General features: G+C 48.0%; 1 protein-coding gene across 3 annotated transcripts in view; it reads left to right on the plus strand.

Moving 5' to 3' along the window:
• Positions 1-19,717, plus strand: part of IL10RB (interleukin 10 receptor subunit beta) — a 33,664-nt gene extending 13,947 nt beyond the window's left edge. The window contains exons 5-8 of one of the 3 annotated variants that reach the window (XM_030914981.1): positions 3,157-3,304; positions 7,458-7,550; positions 8,004-8,161; positions 18,668-19,717. In XM_030914981.1, coding sequence (XP_030770841.1) covers positions 3,157-3,304; positions 7,458-7,550; positions 8,004-8,161; positions 18,668-18,841 — 573 coding nt within the window. In that variant the 3' untranslated portion in view covers positions 18,842-19,717. The remainder of the gene's footprint in view (positions 1-3,156; positions 3,305-7,457; positions 7,551-8,003; positions 8,162-18,667) is intronic. The other 2 variants (XM_010358833.2, XM_010358832.2) reach the window with 2 other exon arrangements.
• The last annotated feature ends 618 nt before the right edge of the window (positions 19,718-20,335 follow it).

Genomic DNA, 20,335 nt, shown 5'->3' on the forward strand with positions numbered 1-20,335 from the left:
TGGCTAATTGCATTTCAGAGATAGTAGGCTTTCATGTTCTTTGCAGAATCTTGCAAGGTAGCAGCACCTTATGGACTGGTCCTCTGTAAACCAAGAGCTTCCCAGACTAACGGGTCTCTGGCTCAAGCTTCCCAGACTCCCAAGGGATATGTGTAGAGCACACTTTTAGGACAAAGTCTGCACAGTGACAGCAGACCTTTCCTTCCCTGAAGGGCAGTTGCAGGGGAAGGCACAGTTGAGTCAGAGTTGGCTGAGGGAACTTGGAGCTGGGTGAATTAGGTGATCAGCAAATTGACAACTGTCTCATGACATCAACCCCTGTGTCCCACACACACCACAAATCAGGAACGTCCATGGTCAAGGCAGCCCCTTGTTGCTCTATTCTTCAGGGGACAATTTCTTTAAAAACATGGGCTTGGAGTCAAAAGATCTGATCGGAATATCGCCCCTGCCACCATGTGCCATTGGTCGCATTCTTGACCCCAGCCTCCTCAAGTCTGCAAAATGGGCACAGTAACTTACTTTATTAATAAAACAAGGATAATCACCTACTTCATAAGATTGTTGGGGAATTTAATGAAATAATAGAAAATATAAACTCATCCCATTGCCTAGAACAATGTATATATGGTCAGTACATCAGTGTGTGAGGTTTCCTTCCTCTTTGCTAGACATGTTAAGGTTATTTTTATTCATTCTTGGTCAAGGTTTATTCTGATACCTAATGCTTCTAAGCTGAGTGCCATTCATGGTCCTAAACTGACATATATGGTTATATATGTCATATTACATATATGTTATCTCTTCCACATTAAATGTTGATTTTACCACTTAATTCTCAAAGTGTTTGGGAAGAAGGGATCACTCATGTTTATTATCTTAGGAATGATGTAAATTTATATACACACACTGCATGGCCCAAAAAATCTCAAGTTAATTTTTTTCCCCAAAAAATGTTCCATTTGATGCAGTTTCTTAGTCCATTCCTGCTGCCACAACAAAATACCACAGACTGGGTAACTTATAAACAATAGAAATTTATTTCTCACAGTTCTGCAGGCTGGGAAGTCCAAGATCAAGGTACCAGCAGATTCGGTGTCTGGTGAGCACCAGTGTGCTCTGCCTTCTAGATGGTGGAAGGCAAAGGGCAGCTCCCTTGCTGCTCTCTTCTAAGGTCACTAATGGCATTCAGGAAGGCTCTGCCCTCATTATTTAATCACTTCCGAAAGTCTCCACCTCTGAGTCCTATCATATTGACAGTTAACGTTTCATATGAATTGTGATACTCACAATCACTGATCAAATGCAGGCATCTCTGCTAAGTCCTGGGGTATAAAGATAAGAGCAGATCTCTCCCTTCCGGGAGCTAGCCACAGACCTCAATTTAGGATCTGGTTTTACAGTAAGCAGGGTCACGTGCCTCCTGAGGCAAGTGTGAATGCAAACTCCACTTACTGTTTAGCTTCTTTTCTCACACATGCCCACAACATGGGCATCTGGTTACACATTTGTCCTCTCCCTTTGGCCAGTTGTGTGGCAGCCTTCAGTGTGACTTACCAAGTGTGGAAATGCTGCCTGCTGCACTGCTACTCTCACAGGTGCCTGTGATGCCACCAATACAGGTTTTTGGTGGGGGTGGGGGGTGGTTTGAGGTGGAGTCACACTCTGTCATTGCCCAGGTTGGAAAGCAGTGGTGCAATCTCAGCTCACTGCAACCTCCGCCTCCTGGGTTCAAGCGATTCTCCTGCCTCAGCCTCCCAAGTAGCTGTGATTACAGGTACCTGCCACCACACCTGGCTAATTTTTGTATCAATACAGGCTTATATGGTTCCCCTCTAGAATGCAGAGATTCCTGAGGCGGTGCCAGACTAGGTCCCTAAACTCACAGCATGAAGCGTTTTGGGAATTCTTTCTTCCTGTTGGGAGAGAGTGAGAAGATAAAACCAGAAGTTGCCCAGGTGTGAAAGGGCAGGAAAAGCCCCAGTGGGGTGGCATACTGCTATGCCACCACCTTACCTGCTTGCCTCTGAGTTTAATCTTTGAAAAAAATTTGCATTGTAAGGTTTGAGAGGCACTGGACTTCTGGAACTGCAAGCCGCCATTTTTTTCAGTTGTTGCTTTGATTTGCTTTTGTCTTTTAATTTACTTATTAGAAGTTAAACCATTTTCTTCATATATTCCATGAGTCTAATCCAATTATTGACCTCCATGGGCTTAGCTCCTCATGCAATGAAGGAATATAGGCATGCTGTCAACAACCCCAACCCCAAAAGAGAAATAACCAATTGCAGCTGAGTGCAGTGGCTCACACCTGTAATCCCAGCACTTTGGGAGGCCAAGGTGGGCAGGTCACCTGAGGTCAGGAGTTCAAGACAAGCCTGGCCAACATGGCAAAACCCCATCTTTACTACAAAAAAAAATTAGCTGGGTGTGGTGGTGCACACCTGTATTCTCAGCCTACTTGGGAGGCTGGGGCAGAAGAATTGCTTGAGCCTGGGTGCAGAGGTTGCAGTGAGCCACAATAGCACCACTGCACTCCAACCTGGATGACAAGAGTGAAACTCTGTCTCAAAAAATAATAATAATAATATTTAAAAGACAGGTTTATCTTATTTATTTATTATTTGTTTGTTTGTTTGTTTGTTTATTTATTTCTGAGACAGAGTCTCGCTCTGTTACCCAGACTGGGGTGCAGTGTGGCATGATCCTGGCTCACTGCAACTTCCACCTCCCAGTTTCAAGCAATTCTCGTACGTCACCATGCCCAGATAATTTTTTGCATCTTTAGTAGAGATGGGGTTTTGCCATGCTGGCTAGGCTGGTCTCAAACTCCTCTGTCTCCCAAAGTGCTGTGATTACAGGCATGAGCCAACACACCCGGCCTGCTTTATCTTTTTTAAAAAAGAAAGTGATGGCTTGTGTGTCATTTAAGCTACAGAATTCGGGAACCAAGATGATTTGTGGGCATCACTGTCAGTCCTTGATGCACCCTTGAGTGGCCTCAGGGTCCCTGAACTGACAGGAGTACCTGCTACCTGCTCCTTCCTATTTCAAGTCTAAAACAGCTATTATACCTGTTAAATGTGAAAAAGAAAAAAAAAAAAGTGGTGCCCTTTCACTGCTTAGTCATATAGTTATTTTTATCTCCATTACTAGTTTCAAATTACTCCTCAGTATGACTTTGAGGTCCTCAGAAACCTGGAGCCATGGACAACTTACTGTGTTCAAGTTCAAGGGTTTCTTCCTGATCGGAACAAAACTGGGGAATGGAGTGAGCCTGTCTGTGAGCAAACAACCAGTGACGGTGAGTCCTGAGATGCGCCTCCTAAACAGCTTTGTAGACACCTGCCCTAGACATGATTGCATCCAACTGAAACTCCAGCCCAGTTCCGAAATCTATCACCCTGACATTGTCTCTCAGCCCTGACTGATCAGCTTCATGCTGGGAAGGAGACCACACCTGCTTCTGAGGCAGCTCATTCACTCTTAGATCAAAGGAGTTGCTAGAAACCTTTTCTGTCCGGTGGAGCGAGGTCTGCCTCCATGAGCCTTCCTTGGCAGTACTTATTCTGCCATCCCGGGCTCCCTAAAGCAAGGCCCATCAGTCCTCCCAAGACCACCAACAGAGCTCGAGCCCTGTCACATACCCCAGAGGTCTTTCATTCCCAGGAGGCACATCTCTAGCCCCTGCCAACACGTGATGGGAAGCAAGTGTCAGGAAATCTGACCGCCGTCCTCAGCCAGTGCTGCCTGATTCAGGGCCCCTTGTTTGCAGGGAACCAGGACATCAACACAGTCCTTCACGCCATATGGACCACTTCTAGCTTGGAGGAAGGAACGGGAGAAGGAAAGAGAGAAGGTTCCCATGGGCCTAAACACAGAATATTTATGTAGAGACACATTGTAGTTGCATGTTGTTGAAAACTGTGGCCCAGGTGTCTGCATACAAACAACAGGACTTCTTATAATTTAAAGATGTTGGTGAAGGGTTCAGCAAGCTCAGACAATGGAAGGATGAAACATGGCATGCAGCATGCAGTTTGATAAAAAAGAAAAACATGTCTGCTGGACGTGGTGGCTCACGCCTGTAATCCCAACACTTTGAGAGGCCGAGGCAGGCGGATCACCTGAGGTCAGGAGTTCGTAACCAGTCTGGCCAACATGGCGAAACCCCGTCTCTACTAAAAATGCAAAAATTAGCTGGATGTGGTGGCATGCACCTGTAATCCCAGCTACTTCGGAGGCAGAGGCAAGAAAATTGTTTGAATCCGGGAGGCAGAGGCTTCAGTGAGCTGAGATCGTGCCACTGCACTCTAGCCTAAGCAACAAGAGTGAGACCCTGCCTCAAAAAAAAAAAAAAAAAAAAAAAAACCATTTCAAATACCTTGCAAATACCAATAATCACCCATGAACTGACAAAATCCAAACATTTTACAAAACAAAAGGAAAAATATGAGCCATTGAAAACCTGCTTTCATCAAACACCATTTTCATTTTTTCTTAAAACACACCTATCCCATTTAAATCCCACAAGTTTTCAATGAGAGCATTAGAAGGATCTTCTCCCATTTTACAAACTAGAACATGAAGGTTCGGAGAGTGATATAGTTTGGATGTTGCCCTCATCCAGATCTCATGTTGAAATGTAATCCCCAGTGCTGGAGGTGGTGCCTGGTAGGAGGTGATTGGATCATGGGGGCCTATTTCTCATGAATGGCTTAGCACATCCTCTTGGTGCTGTCCTCACAATAGTGAGTGACTTCCTGTGAGATCTGGTGGTTTAAAAGTATGTGCCATCTTGCTGTCTCTTGCCCCCGCTTAGCTTTCCACCATGATTGGGAACTTCCAGAGGCTTCCCCAGAAACAGATACTGCTATGCTTCCTGTACAGCCTGCAGAATCATGAGCTAATTAAACCTCTTTTCTTTATAAATTACCCAGTTTTAGTTATTTGTTTGTTTATTTGTTTTTTGGATGGAGTCTCAGTCTGTTGCCTAGGCTGGAGTGCAGTGGCACGATCTGGGCACAACCTCCGCCTCCTGGGTTCAAGCAATTCTACTGCCTCAGCCTCCTGAGTAGCTGGGATTATAGGCGCCCACCACCATGCCCAGCTAATTTTTGTATTTTTAGTTGGGAATGGGGTTTCACCATGTTGGCCAGGCTGGTCTCGAACTCCTGACCTCAAGTGATCCTCCCACTTCAGCCTCCCAAGATGTTGGGGTTACAGGCATGAACCACCATGCCCAGTCATCCAGTTTTAGTTATTTCTTTATAGCAGTGCAAAAACAGCCTGAAACAGGGAGGTTAAGTAACTTGCCCAAATGCTAGTAAATGAAAAGGATAAACCAGAACACAGGCTCATCTAAGCCCAGGTTATGTCCCCTGTAACTGACTACCTATAGATTAATTCCAGAGGTGAACTGAGGCACCGTGTCTCTGGACAAAGCAGGAAAGAGTAGTCTGCCTCATGGTGTGGTCGGATGGATCTGAAACAAGTTAGAGAACTTTACACAGAGGGTGTAGATTGGTAGATTCTCCCACAGTTCACAACCTGTGCAGAGCAGGGTCCTCTCTCCTTCCCCTTCTGGAACTCTCCGTCTGGGGTGAGGAACAAAAGCATTCCTCGAATCATGTCACCGTCACCCAGATGTGTCCTTGTCTAAGATGCTAAGATGCCCCAGTTTGAGACACCGGGAGACCCAAGCACTGCCTCAGAGGTTCATTACTCAAAATAAAATGACAGGGCGGGGCCCACGGATCCCTGTTGGAATGAGTCTCCGGGCACCAAATGAGAGAACCACTGAAATATTAATGGAAGGATGGATGGATGAGTAGGAACATGGAACTTTCGCAAGACCTGGGATGTCAAATCCCCAGGAGACCTCACGTGTTCGGCTGTGGTGCGGACTGGGGCTACCGTATAGCCCTGTGATCACCAAGAGCAGACTCACATGTTTGAGTTGAACATGCTGGAAGTGTGGGCCAGAAGGCACCGCTTCTGGACGTTTAAGGAGTGTCCACTGTGAGCCACGCACTGTGACAAGCACCATGTGGTGCCGGCAAATGACTGCGCTTGCTGTAGCTCCAGGGTCATTGCTCTTTCAGGGCTCTTTGATGCCTGTGTCCCTTTAAAATGACACGCTCTTCACAGGCAGTGTTTGTTCTCTTGGCCCCTCTCAGAGCCGAATGCTCTGCTCATGAGGGCGGTGCTGGTTGGCAGGGGATGGGCACACAGAGATCAGGTGGCCAGGGCATCTGGAGGAGGGACCTGGGGCCGAACAAGGGGAGCTGGGACCACGAGCAACCCAGGCGACATCCTGGACTCTGTCAAAGATAAGCAAAGCAGGATGCTGGTTAAAGCAGTCAAAACATTTTATTCAGTAATGACTGGAGTAGGGAAAAGGGCCGAGTTCCATTTACTCAGAGGTGTTTTAAAGGGAGAACGAGGTCCGGGCGTGGTGGCTTATGCCTGTAATCCCAGCACTTTGGTAGGCTAAGGCAGGAGGATTGCTTGAGCCCCGGAGTTCAAGACCAGCCTGGCCAACATAGTGGAACCCCCATCTTTATAAAATATTTTAAAAATTAGCTGGGCATGGTGACACATATCTGTAGTCCCAGCTACCCAGGAGGCTGAGGTGGGAGGATCACTTGAGCCCTGGAGGTCAAGGCTGCAGTGAGCCATGTTCACACTACTGCATTCCAGCCTGGAAAACAGAACAAGACTCTATCTCAAAATGAAAATAAATAAAAGGAGAATGAGGGAGTAGAAAGAAAGAGAGCGTGGGGAGTTGAGCGGAATCAGGGAAGTGAAAAAAATTTTAAATCAGCTAAGGGGGTGGGTCAGTGCCGTGAGGCCCTCTGTGTCTGTGAACCAAGGCTAGGTTTATCAAGGCTGGGGCTTGTACCCTCCCACAGAGACAGGGAGACAGAGGCCCTGTCCTTCCTGATGATTTCAAAAGAATGGCTCTCAGATCGTTGAGAAAAATATCCCCGGGTTGTGGGAGATACGTATAAGTCTCAAAGGGACAGGGGAAGGATTCACCACTGTAAGCCCTTTTGAATAAATGCTCTCTGAAAGAGAGGTCAAGGCCTCTCCTTGGGAGCTGGGAAGAACAAATGGTAAGTTCCTTAGGCAGCCTTGGATTTTTCCAGACAGGAATTCAAGGGGGTTGGATCATCCCAGGTATGTGGCCTTGGCCTGCTGAAAGCTATGCTGGGGTTTGGCCAAGTCTCTTACTGCAGGGGTTCGTTTGCTTGTTTTGGCTTTGGTTTTGGTTTTTGAGGCAGGGTTTCACTCTGTCGCCCCGGTTGGAGTGCAGTGGTACAATCATAGCTCACTGTCACAGCCTCAACCTCCCGGGCTCAAGCGACCCTCCCACCACAGCCTTTCAAATCGCTGGGACTACAGGTGTGTGCCATCATACCCAGCTAATTTTTTAAAAATTTATTTTGTTGTAGAGAAGCGGTCTCACTATGTTGCCCAGACTGGTCTCAAACTCCTGGGCTCAAGCGATCCTCCCGCCTCTGCCTCCCAGAGTCCTGGGATTACAGGTATGAGCCACCACACCTGGCCTAGTGCAGGGGTTTGGATAGAGTTGTTCATTCAGAGAGTTTCTGTCTTTCTCAATATAGAATGAGATGGTGCCTGTGTTTAACTCAGGCTCACATGTCCAGGGGAGTCTCACTTGCTCTGTCAAGGCAGAAGTGGTACATCCAGAGGCCCGTTGCTACACTGCCAGTAGGTACAGTGGATCCGAATTCTTGCTTGTTATTCTTTTGATGTATATCAGCAATAATTCCAGACACCAAACTTTGGAGAAGATAGGAAAAGGGTGAAACTCTTCGAAAACCTCTGGGTCCTCTAACCAGTTGCTGTGTTTCTGAGACATCTCCCAAGATGAACATACAGGCTCTATTTTCAGGGATTGTAGTGGTTAAAATGCTCTTGGGATCACCATGACCCAACCTGTGACAAGAATGTAACATGCCCGTTATCCTTCGCAGAAACGGTCCCCTCCTGGATGGTGGCCATCATCCTCATGGCCTCGGTCTTCGTGGTCTGCCTGGCACTCCTTGGCTGCTTCGCCTTGCTGTGGTGCATTTATAAGAAGACAAAGTACACCTTCTCCCCTGGGAATTCTCTTCCACAGCACCTGAAAGAGGTAGGTAGGGTGGAGAGAGATGCAGATTCGAAAACCTTGATTGGAAAGAGCTTTCCTTTCAAGTTAGGGCTGCCCAATTCCATACATGTTTTCCAGGAGAAAACACACACACACACGCGCGCGCACACACACGTCTTTGTGTGCTGGTCCATTCTCTTGTAACCATTTCAGGGAAGTCTGAAGTCAAGGAATAGCCCCGAGGAAAGGGGCGCAGGTTTGTCCAGTAGCCCTCCTTACACCCTAGGGTGTCGCTCCTTCTCCAGCCTTCACTGCCCAAAGCCCCAGGTCCCTGGGGAGCAAAGGTGATGGTTCTAGGGCAGAAGGGGAAAAAGCAGAGCCCAGTGTGGAAAAAAGAGAAAACTCGAGGCTAAATGCCAGCAGATCGCCAGAGGGAGAGAAGGGGAGGAAGGAAAGGCACATTTTCAGTTTTGGAATATGTGAGAGTGATTGAAATTCTGGGTAGTGTTCCCTGGTCTTTAAGAAGGCTATTTTTAAAAGGGTTAGGAGAAGAAACAATGCAACTGACTAATGATAACAGAAGCCCTAAGAAATGAAACTCTGGATAGTCACTGACACTTGAAAATGAGAAGATGCCAAGCCCAGACCCAAAGGAACTCTCTTTGGTCCCATTTCCCAGGAAGCAGACTCTAAGATAGAGATTTGCATTCAAAAGGCTGAATGGGGAACATCCTTGGGAATGATACGCTAAGGGAGTGAAGGTAACCAGATGAGGCAGAGAGAGGTTGAGTTTTCACGCAACCACAACAGAGGCCTCAGCCAATCCCATGTGACCTCTCAAGTGGGGGTGGCCCCTTAGAGATGTCCTAAACTGAGGCAAGAGGGATGGGCATGTGAACTCCATATTGGCCATGCCCTGGATGTGGGCTACTCCCAGGAAGGGGCCCTAAGCTAGGGTGAGGGGTGAGACAGCAGCAGACAGGAGCTAGGAGCACGAGTACCTCCTTCCTGAAGGTACCACAGCATCCATTACAGTCACCCCTGGGACCATGTGGATCTACTGGAAGCAGCTCCTCCAGGATCTGAGTTGATCTCATTTCCTGGGGAAGGTTACAGGAGGAAGATGAGTGGAATGCACTCCAACCCCCACTGCTGCTGCTGGTCTCAGGACCACAAAGGAACGCTTGTGGGCTGGCCTGTTCCTCTGCTGGCCCTGAGGGTCCGCTCTCCTCTTCCGGGAGGAGCCTGTGCTGTAGGGGCTGATGACTTGATTGGGTGTCCCAGCCTTCATCCCGGAGAGGACTGAGCCTCTGGTCCCCAGGCCCATCTCAGGCAATGGCCTGTCCCTGCACTTGTCAATTTGCTGTCAAAATCGGGCAGGGGAGTCCCAGGAAGTGCCCAGTGACTCTGGCGGGTGCCCACTGTGATACAGTGGTGACTTCTCTTCTTGCCTGCCAGTCTCTTGGCCTGCAGAGGCTGCTTAAAGTTTATCGGTCCTTGTTTCGTGTCCTCTGGTAGAAATGCTCCCACTCTGGGAACCTTTTAGACCAGGTGTCGCAAACTTTTTCTTAAAGGGCCAGGTAAAAAATATTTTAGAAGGCCAGGCACAGTGGCTCATGCCTGTAAGCCCAGCACCTTGGGAGGCTGAGGTGGGTGGATCACCTAAGATCAGGAGATGAAGACCATCCTGGCTAACATGGTGAAACCCCATCTCTACTGAAAATAGAAAAAATTAGCCGGGTGCAGTGGCAGGCACCTGTAGTCCCAGCTACTCTGGAGGCTGAGGCAGGAGAATAGCGTGAACCCAGGAGGCAGAGCTGGCAGTGAGCCGAGATCGCACAACTGCACTCCAGCCTGGGTGACAGAGTGAGACTCTATCTCAAAAAAAAAAAAAAAAAAAAAAAAATTAGCCAGGCGTGGTGGTACATGCCTGTAATCCCAGCTACTCGGGAGACTGAGGCAGGAGAATCGCTTGAACTCGGGAGATGAAAGTTGCAGTGAACCCTCACACCACTGCACTCCACCCTGAGCAAGAGAGCGAGACTCTGTCTCAAAATTTAAAATTTTTTTAAATTTATATATATATTTTAGGTTCTGTTGGCAAGAAATAAAAATCAAAATTATGTATTCACTTATATAACCACTTAAATGTAATCATTTAAAAATCCTCAAGCCATATGAAAATACAAGTGGTAGGCCGGATCTGCCCCATGGGCCCTCCTTTGCTGGTCCTGCCCTAGACCCACAGAGCCTCAAACCGTGAGGTCAGGGAGCAGCGGTTTCCCCAGTAGGTCACTGGGCATGAGTGTGAACAGGGCCACTCCTGCCCCCTGCTTGCTTCCGGACCCAGGCGTTCCACCTGCTGGGGGCACAGCATCACGTGATGATTGTCGGTCCTGGGTGCGTGCCAGGTGCTGGAGGACAATGCCCCGCTCTCAGCAGGTGTCATCTCGAAGCTGGCGCCTCTCCTGCCCTTTAAACAGGCCGCTCCGTTCTTCTTCCAGGCTGGCAGCTACTGGGTGGTGCAGGGTGTGATACGACCGGGGGGTCCCGCCTTCACTGTCAGTGGGCCCATTGGTCTGGCACCGTGTGATACGGCCTCTCTATTAGTTTGTCAGGGCTGCTGTAGCAAAGTAGCACTCGTTGTGCAGTTAAACAACAGGAATTGATTCTTTCACAGTTCTTGAGGCCAGACGTTCAAAGTCAAGGTGTCACTCGGGTGGGTTCCTCGGAGGCTGTGAGGGAGGATCTGTCCCAGGCCTCTCCCCTAACTTCTCAGGGTTGCTGGCGATCTTTGGCGTTCCTTGGCTTCTGGAGGCATCACCCAGTCTCTGCCTTGATCTTCACACAGACTTCTCCCTATGTGAGTGTCTGTGTCCACATTGCCCCCTCTTTATACAGACAGACACCAGTCACAGGGGGAGGGCTCACCCTACTCCACTATAGCCTCATTCTAACTTAACTGATCCCCTCTGCAGCAACCCTGTCCAAATACAGTCACATTCTGAGGTAGAGGGATTAGGACATACGAATTTCCTTTCTTTTTTTTTTTCTTTTTTTGGAAACAGAGTCTCACTCTGTCACCCAGGCTGGAATGGAGTGGCATGATTTCGGCTCACTGCAATCTCCGCCTCCTGGGTTCAAGCGATTCTCCTGCTTCAGCCTCCCAAGTAGCTGGGATTACAGGCACCCACCACCACACCCAGTGAATTTTTGTGTTTTTAGTAGAGACAGGGTTTTACCATATTGGCCAGGCTGGTCTCAAAGTCCTGATCTCAAGTGATCTGCCCACCCTGGCCTCCCAAAGTGCTGGGATTACAGGCGTGAGCCACCGCACCTGGCCCAGGACATAGGCATTTTGTAGGAATAGAATTCAACCCCTAACAGGATCCTCTACCAGGAGAGCAAACACCTGTGAGACCACAGTGGTCCTGACAGGCCCTGCAGGACACGAACAGCAAATCACTCCTAAACTAAAGGTCAGCTCCAGCCAGGATGCACCACTGCCCCTTCCAGAGTGGTGCGAGAGAGTCGATGTCATCAGCTTGCTACCAGGTGGCTGGTTGGTCTCCTCGGGGGACGCCGTCATATCGGGGGCTCAGCATTGATCTCTGTTGCAGGCAGGTTGGACATTCTGCAGCAGTCGTGGCTACCCAGCCATGGGAGTGGGAGCCCCTTCTCTCAGGCCCATGCGCAGCCTCCATCCCTGCCACCACGGCTGCTGTGTTTATAAGCCCTGTGCCACGTACAGGTGACCAATGACAGAGGCTGGCTGACATCCACTGGCTGTGTCATCATGTCTCCCTGGCTGTCTGTTGTCTATGACACATGCTCTCAGTGGGAGTTAATATGGGACGCAGAAATCTCCACGCTCCAGCTACTCCCTCAGGTCCATCCTTCTTCCCAGATGTCCTTGTCCCTGACTTTCCAGTCTTCCTTCCCCAGAGACCCTGACCTGACCACCAGCCTCATCACTAACCCCTGCCTGGGATCTCACAGCTGGCCTGATCTTGGGCTGCTTTTCCTTCCACGTAAAGGGGATGACCAGACCCACAGCCCAAAGCTCCGCCCGTGGGGAGGCTTTCTCCCTGGTTGGGGCTGAAGTGCAGTAGCGGGCCACTTTCAGTGTGTGCCCACGTACCATGCTAACCTTGCCATGAAACCACGCCGGCCTTTCCTCCTTCTTCAGCTGGGCATAAGTACCCATCCCCCTTTGCAGTCATCATGTGAGCAGACACAGCCACTGTGCAACAGGGATAGAGGGCACAGGAGTCCCAGCCACCTGCATGTGGCCGACATGCACCCTCTGACCCCATCTCAGGGCAGCTGGGTCTCAGGCCTCATGATGGTCGCTTCTGGACAGCACGATCACCTCACGTCCCTGGTCAGAAGCTCTGTCTCTGTCAGGTCCCCATAGCGTCCCAAGAGCTGCTTTTTTGAACAGGGTATAATTATCTGCTGCAGATGGCCCCGCCTGACCCCAGAACTCTCGTACCTATGTTGTGATTTTCCTCTTGGGATTTGCCATAAACTCCACCCAGCATCTTTTCCCACCCCAGACACTTCAAGGGTGTGCCAAGTCACACATTCCCCAGGTTGGATTCGCAGGCCGTCCCTGGGGATAATGCACCAGTCCTGAGGTGTGCATAGGGCTGCAGGCTCCGCGGCCCATACCTTCTGCGGAGCCCTTTCCTGCCCTGGGCCCCTCAGTGCCGACAGCCTCCTGTGTCGTTTGATAAACATATTGGAGCAGTCAGTATTCCTAGGCGTGAAACAGGCTGCCTCCAGAACCCTGAGGCCTCCACAGCACAATGCTTCCTTCCTAGTGGTGGGAGGGGCGAGACACAATAATTGATCCTTTAAAGAGGATGTCCTGGCATGCCCCACTGCAAGGGTCCCCTCAAATTTCACGGATGTGGCAGGTCCCTGAATCTCTACAGGGTGAGTTTCTCACCCTCTGCAGTGTGTGTGCCTCACCAATGCCTTGCCACTTCCTGCATGTCTCGTCCTATTAATGTATTGTTGTGATAGCTAATATCAGGCCCTTGTCCCCACACCACCAGTCAGCTGATGCAGGCTGCCTCTGGGAAGGGCACAGAGCCTTGGCCGAGGCAACTGCCTTCTGGGAAGGGCACAGCCTAGAAAGGGACTCGGCTATGAGCCATTTCAGCCTCCAGTATTCCTGGAGGCTTGGGGAACAAGCACCTCCACCACAAAAGGGATCTGGGCAACACAGCACTGCATCTACCCTCGATGGAAAGTGGGGCACAGGACTGTAGGCAAGTGTTTCAGAGCGACTAGAACCCCCTACAAAGAGTGCCAGGCCGGGCATGGTGGCTCACACCTGTAATCCCAGCATTTTGGGAGTCTGAGGCTGGCAGATCACTTGAGGTCTGAAGTTCGAGACCAGCCTGGCCAACATGGTGAAACCCTGTCTCTACCAAAAATACAAAAATTAGCCACGCCTGTAATTCCAGCTACTCAGGAGGCTGAGGCACAAGAATCGCTTGAACCTGGGAGGCTGAGGTTGCAGTGAGCAGAGATCACACCACTGCACTCTAGCCTTGGTGACAGAGCGAGACTGGATCTCAAAAAAAAAAAAAAAAAAAAAAAGTACCAATGAGACTGCAGCACCAGAATGAACTAAGAATCCTCTATGAGCTGTTGAGAAGCCACAGCTGCAGCAGGAAGAACAAAGAATGAGGGTGGGCCCTTTGCTTGGGTCAGAGGTTTTGTGTTAACTGAGAACCAAGAGGAAACAAAATGATTCACCTGCTATTTTTGCTTCTGGCTTCACCATCAAAGAAACTGGTCAGATAGGAAAGAACAGACAGAACGAACTGTAAAGGGGCCTGCTGGCATGAGCTCTCACCTCCAAGGCTAGAAGACTTTGCAGACTTGACCGTGGAGCCAGCCCCTGTAAGAGCTGAGAAATCAGAGAAGGGAATGGAGGGTGCTGGAGAGGGGTTGGGCAACTACGGAGCAGTTCGGGGTCCTCACATCACATCACGACTTTCTCCAGCTTGATTCATAAAGCATTGAATCCATTAACCAGGACCCAAAGGATCATTTAGAGTTTAGGGAGATTTGCTGGGGATGGAGACTTTGAGTTAAAAAAGCACTAGGGAGGTTCCTCCTACACTCATCTATTGAGCCACCAGTGTGGGGGTGTGTGTGTGTGTGTGTGTGTGTGTGTGTGTGTGTGTGTCCAACCAGGAGACTCAGCTGATGCTGCTTCCTTGAGATTCAATACACCTTCCTTTGATCTCTCCTGTCCCCATTTTCCCAGGAAAATCCAGAGTAGCTTCCAGCCTATTCTCATTAGCCCACTGGATCCGAAGTTTAGAGAGGTTCCCCTTCCCTCCAGCCTCCTTCTTGGCCCAACAGAGGAGCACCCCACCACCCTCCATCAGCTGCTCAAAACCCACAAGGGAAAATCCCAACAGGTCCACACCAGGAGGTAGTGCAGCCACCCTGAGGTTCCATTAAGTCATATCAGAAGGCTGAGTGTAGAAATGACACTAAGAGGGGTTCCATCTGGAGGGGAGGGGTTCAAGATGCAAAGCTTTAGAGAAGGTTCTCCATCTAATGATGAAGATTAAGAGTATTGGTGAACCTAGGAAGATGGAGAATGGAGAGTGGGAAACCAGCAGAGATTTCAGGAAACATATAGGGGCGTCTTCATTGTTCAAAGCACCGGAGAGACAAAGATGATCAGACTGTGGTCCCTGCCCTTGAGGAGCCCTGGCTACAGGTGACACAAACTGAGAAGAGTGGGTGTCCATTAAAAGTGAGAAGGCAGCTCTGTCTGATAGAACATATTGCAAGCCATGTGTGTATTAGATTTGCTAGTAACCACATTTTTTAAAAGTCCAAAGATTGGGCCAGGTGCGGTGGCTCACGCCTGTAATCCCAGCACTCTGGGAGGCCGAGGCAGGCGGATCATGAAGTCAGGAGATGGAGACCATCCTGGCTAACACTGGGAAACCCTGTCTCTCCTAAAAATACAAAAAATTAGCCGGGTGAGGGGGTGGGCGCCTGTAGTCCCAGCTACTCAGGAGGCTGAGGCAGGAGAATGGCGTGAACCCGGGAGGCGGAGCTTGCAGTGAGCCGAGATCACACCACTGCACACCAACCTGGACGACAGAGCGAGACTCCGTCTCAAAAAAAAAAAAAAAAAAAAAAAAAAAAAAAAAAAAAAAAGATTGGCCAGGCACAGTGGCTCACACCTGTAACCCTGGCACTTTGGAAGACTGAGACAGGTGGATCACCTGAGATCAGACGTTCAAGACCAGCCTGGCCAACATGGTGAAACCCCACCTCTACTAAAAATACAAAAATTAGCTGGGCATGGTGGCAGACACCTGTAGTCCCAGCTACTCAGGAGGCTGAGGTAGGAGAATCTCTGGAACCTGGGAGGCAAAGGTTTCAGTGAGCCAAAACTGTGCCACTGCACTCCAACCTGGGCAACAGAGCAAGACTCCATCTCAAAAAAAAAAAATTCCTCGTTTGTATAGCAGTGAGTATCCCCACCTGTAGAAATAATAATAATAATAATAAATAATAAATCAAAAGAGGCCAGATGCCATGACTTACACCTGCAATCTCAGCATTTTGGGAGGCTGAGGTGGTGGATTACTTGAGGTCAGGAGTTCGAGACTAGCCTGGCCAACATGGTGAAACCCCCATCTCTACTAAAATATAAAAATTAGGCATGGTCACGGACACCTATAATCCCAGTTACCGGGGAGGCTGAGGCAGGAGAATCGCTTGAACCCAGGAGTTGGAGGTTGCAGTGAGCCGAGATCACACCACTGCACTCCAGCCTGGGCGACAGAGCAAGACTCCATTTCCAAAATAAAAAAAGTTAAAAGAAACAGGTGAAATTAACATTAATAATATATTTTATATAAGCCAGTATATCTAAAATAGCATCATTTCAATAAGTCATCAATATTTTTTAAAATGATTGAGATATTTTACATTCTATTTTTCATACAGTCTTTAAAATCTGGTATATAATTTCCACTTACAGCAACATATCGACTCAAACTAGCCACAGTTCAGGTGGTCGGTAGTGCTGAAATCCAGGGGCCTGTGGGATGCTAGGGAGCACCAGAGGGCCCCTAACTCATCCAGAGGACACATGGGAGATTCTGTTTGTTATTCCAAGACACATTTATCCAGGGCCTGTGACGTGCCTGCTTCCTAGAGGTGTGACAGCCTCACCACATCATGATCAGAATAAAAATGTTCCCTCCTGGTTGAAAAGAGGAACTATTAGAAGGTGACATGTGATCACTTAGCAAATGAGTTGCGTATTTATTGTCACGTATGTTTTTAATCATGGCAGAATAGACATAACATAAAATGTATCACCTTAATCCTCTTTAAGAGTACAATTCAGTGGCATTAAGCACATTCATCTGTCAGTGTAGCCATCACCACCATCCATCTCCAGAACTTTTTTCATCTTTCAAAACCAAAGCTCTCTACCCATTAAACAGTAACTCCCTCTTCTCCCCACCCAAGGCCCCGGCAGCCACCACCACTCTGTGTGTCTTAATGAAATTGACTAGTTTAGGTCCCTCGTATAAGTGGAATTATACAGTATTTGTCTTTTCATGTCTGGCTGATTTCACTTGGCATAATGTCTTTCTTTTTTTTTTTTTTTTTTCTGAGATGAAGTCTCTTTCTGTCACCCAGCCTGGAGTGCAGTGGCGCAATCTCAGCTCACTGCAACCTTCGCCTCCAGGATTCAAGCAATTCTCCTGCCTCAGCCTCCCGAATAGCTGGGATTACAGGTGCCCGCCACCACACCGGGCCCTTCACTTGGCATAATGTCTTTAAAGTTCATCCCTGTTTAGCAGGTGTCAGAACTATTTTGTATAAGGCTGAATGACATTCCATTGTGTGTATAGACCACACTTCACTCCTCCATCCATTGGTGGGTGGATATTTTGGCTGCTTCCAGCCTTTCAGCTATTATGAAAGTGCCTCTGTGAACAGGATGTACAAATATCTCTTCAACACCCTTTTTTCAGTTCTTTAGAGTAAATACCTAAGAGTGGAGTTACTAGATCAGATGGTAATTCTATTTTTATTTTTTGAGGAACCATCATACTGTTGTCACTTTCTTTTTTTTTTTTTTTAGAAGGAGTCTTGCTCTGTCGCCCAGGCTGGAGTACAGTGGCACAATCTTGGCTCACTGCAACCTCCACTTCCCAGATTCAAGGGATTCTCCTGCCTCAGCCTCCTGAGTAGCTAGGATTACAGGCACTCACCACCACACCCAGCTAATTTTTTTTTTTTTTTTTTTTTTTTGTATTTTCAGTAGAGATGGGGTTTCACCATGTTGGTTGGCCAGGCAGGTCTCAAACTCCTGACCTCAGGTAATCCGCCCACCTCGGCCTCCCAAAGTGCTGGGATTACAAATGTGAGCCACTGCGCCTTGCCCATCACTTTTTAAAATAGCCTTTTTAGGGGGGTACAGTGGTTCACGCCTGTAATCCCAGCACTTTGGGAGGCCAAGGTGGGCGGATCACCTGAAGTCAGGAATTTGAGACCAGCCTAGTCAACATGACGAAACCCTGTCTCTACTGAAAATACAAAAAATGGCCGAGCATGGTAGTGCACACCTGTAGTCCCAGCTACTCGGGAGGATGAGGCACAAGAATCGCTTGAACCTGAGAGGCGGAGGTTGCAGTGAGTCAAGATCACGCCACTGCACTCCAGCCTGGGTGACAGAATGAGAATCTGTCTCACATTTAAAATAATTAATTAATTAATTAATTAAAATAAAATAGCATTTTTGGCCAGACATGGTGGCTCACACCTGTAATCTCAGCACTTTGGGACGCTGAGATGGAAGGATCACTTGAGCCCAGGAGTTGGAGACCAGCCTGGGCAACTTGGTGAGACCTCATCTCTAATCTCTACAAAAAAAAAAAAAGAAGAAGAATTAGCTGGGCATGGTGGCACATGCCTGTAATCCCAGCTACTCAGAAGTCTTAGGTGGGAAAATCGCTTGAGCCAAGAAGGTCAAGGCTGCAGTGAGCCGTGATCACACCATTGCACTCCAGCCTGGGTGACCCAGCACGACCCTGTCTCAAAAAATAAAATAAAACAGGCTGGGTGCAGTGGCTCACGCCTGTAATCACAGCACTTTGGGAGGCCGAGGCAGGTGGATTGCCTGAGGTCAGGAGTTCAAGACCAGCCTGGCCAACATGGTGAAATCCCATCTATACTAAAAATACAAAAGTCAGCCGGGTGTGGTAGCACATGCCTGTAATCTCAGCTACTTGGGAGGCTGAGGCAGGAGAATTGCTTAAACCTGGGAGGCTGAGGTTGCAGTGAGCTGAGATCGTGCCACTGCACTCCAGCCTGGGTGACAGAGCAAGACTCCATCTCAAAAAAAAAGAAATAAACCTTTAAAAAATAAATAAATAAAATAAATTTTCCAGCCAGCAGTTCTGTGAAAAAATATTCATAAACCTAGAAAAAGAAATGAAGAAAATTGATCATTAACTGTCCTCTTTCCCTCCACAGTTTTTGGGCCATCCTCATCATAACACACTTCTGTTTTTCTCCTTTCCATTCTCGGATGAGAATGATGTTTTCGACAAGCTAAGTGTCATTGCAGAAGAGTCTGAGAGCAGCAAGCAGAATCCTGATGACAGCTGCAGCCTCGGGACCCCGCCTGGGCAGGGACCCCAGAGCTAGGCTCTGAGAAGGAAACACTCGGCTAGGCACAGTGACGTGCTCCATCTCACATCTGCCTCAGTGAGGGATCGGGGCGGAAAACGAGGGCCAAGACCATCTAAGCCAGCCCCACATCTAGAACTCCCAGACCCTGGACTTATCTAAGCAACCAAAGAGCTACATTTTAAAGGTTCTCTTGGCAAAAATATTCCATTTGGGAACTCACTGCCTTATAAAGGCTCTCGCGATGTTTTTAAAAGTTGGCCACTGAGAGTGTAATTTTCAGCCCCTTATATCACTAAAGTAGGATCATGTTTTAATTGTGAGAAATAGGGCCGAGCACAGTGGCTCACGCCTGTAATACCAGCACCTTGGGAGGCTGAGGCAGGCGAATCACCTGAGGGCAGGAGTTCAAGACCAGCCTGGCCAACATGGTGAAAGCCTGTCTCCACTAAAAATGCAAAAATTAGCTGGGTGTGATGGCACATGTCTATAATCCCAGCTACTCAAGTGCCTGAGGCAAGAGAATTGCATGAATCCGGGAGGAGGAGGAGGTCGCAGTGAGCCGAGATAGCGGCACTGCACTCCAGCCTGGGTGACAAAGTGAGACTCCGTCTCAAAAAAAAAAAAAAAAAAAAAATTTTGAGAAACAGAAATATTTAAAAATTTTAAATGAGGAATAAGAATGGAGATGTTGTAACATTCTACCAGATTATGGATAGATTGATCTGAAAATCAATCTCAGCTCAAGGGTGGTCAGCTCAATGCTATCCAGAACACGGACTTTTGGATTCTTTGGGGTACTTTGACTGAATTTATTTTTCTACCTATATATGTTTTATATATGTTTTATATGCTGCTGGTGCTCCATTAAAGTGTTACTCTCTGTGGCACTGTGTGTGTTCATGATACATGGTACCACCTGTGTGTAATTGTTAGATACACACAGTGATACATGGTACCACCTGTGTGTAATTGTTAGATACACACAGTGATACATGGTACCACCTGTGTGTAATTGTTAGATACACACAGTGATACATGGTACCACCTGTGTGTAATTGTTAGATACACACAGTGATACATGGTACCACCTGTGTGTAATTGTTAGATACACACAGTGATACATGGTACCACCTGTGTGTAATTGTTAGATACACACAGTGATACATGGTACCACCTGTGTGTAATTGTTAGATACACACAGTGATACATGGTACCACCTGTGTGTAATTGTTAGATACACACAGTGATACATGGTACCACCTGTGTGTAATTGTTAGATACACACAGTGTGAAAAAGCTTCTAGTTTGCCATATTGATGTCCACTCATTCCACAAGTACTTCCTAGACCCTGCCTGCTGTTGACCAGGCACTGTGCTAGGTACAAGGTCTGAGTCATCTGGGATCTCTCAGTCTAAAGCTTCAGAAACTAGATTTGCAGTCAAGGGCCAGATCTGTTATTTAAAACAAACAAACAAAAAAAAAACCAACCCTAGAAATAAAAAGTATAG

This window comes from Rhinopithecus roxellana, chromosome 13 (genome assembly GCF_007565055.1).
Source record: "Rhinopithecus roxellana isolate Shanxi Qingling chromosome 13, ASM756505v1, whole genome shotgun sequence".
Taxonomy (NCBI): domain Eukaryota; kingdom Metazoa; phylum Chordata; class Mammalia; order Primates; family Cercopithecidae; genus Rhinopithecus; species Rhinopithecus roxellana.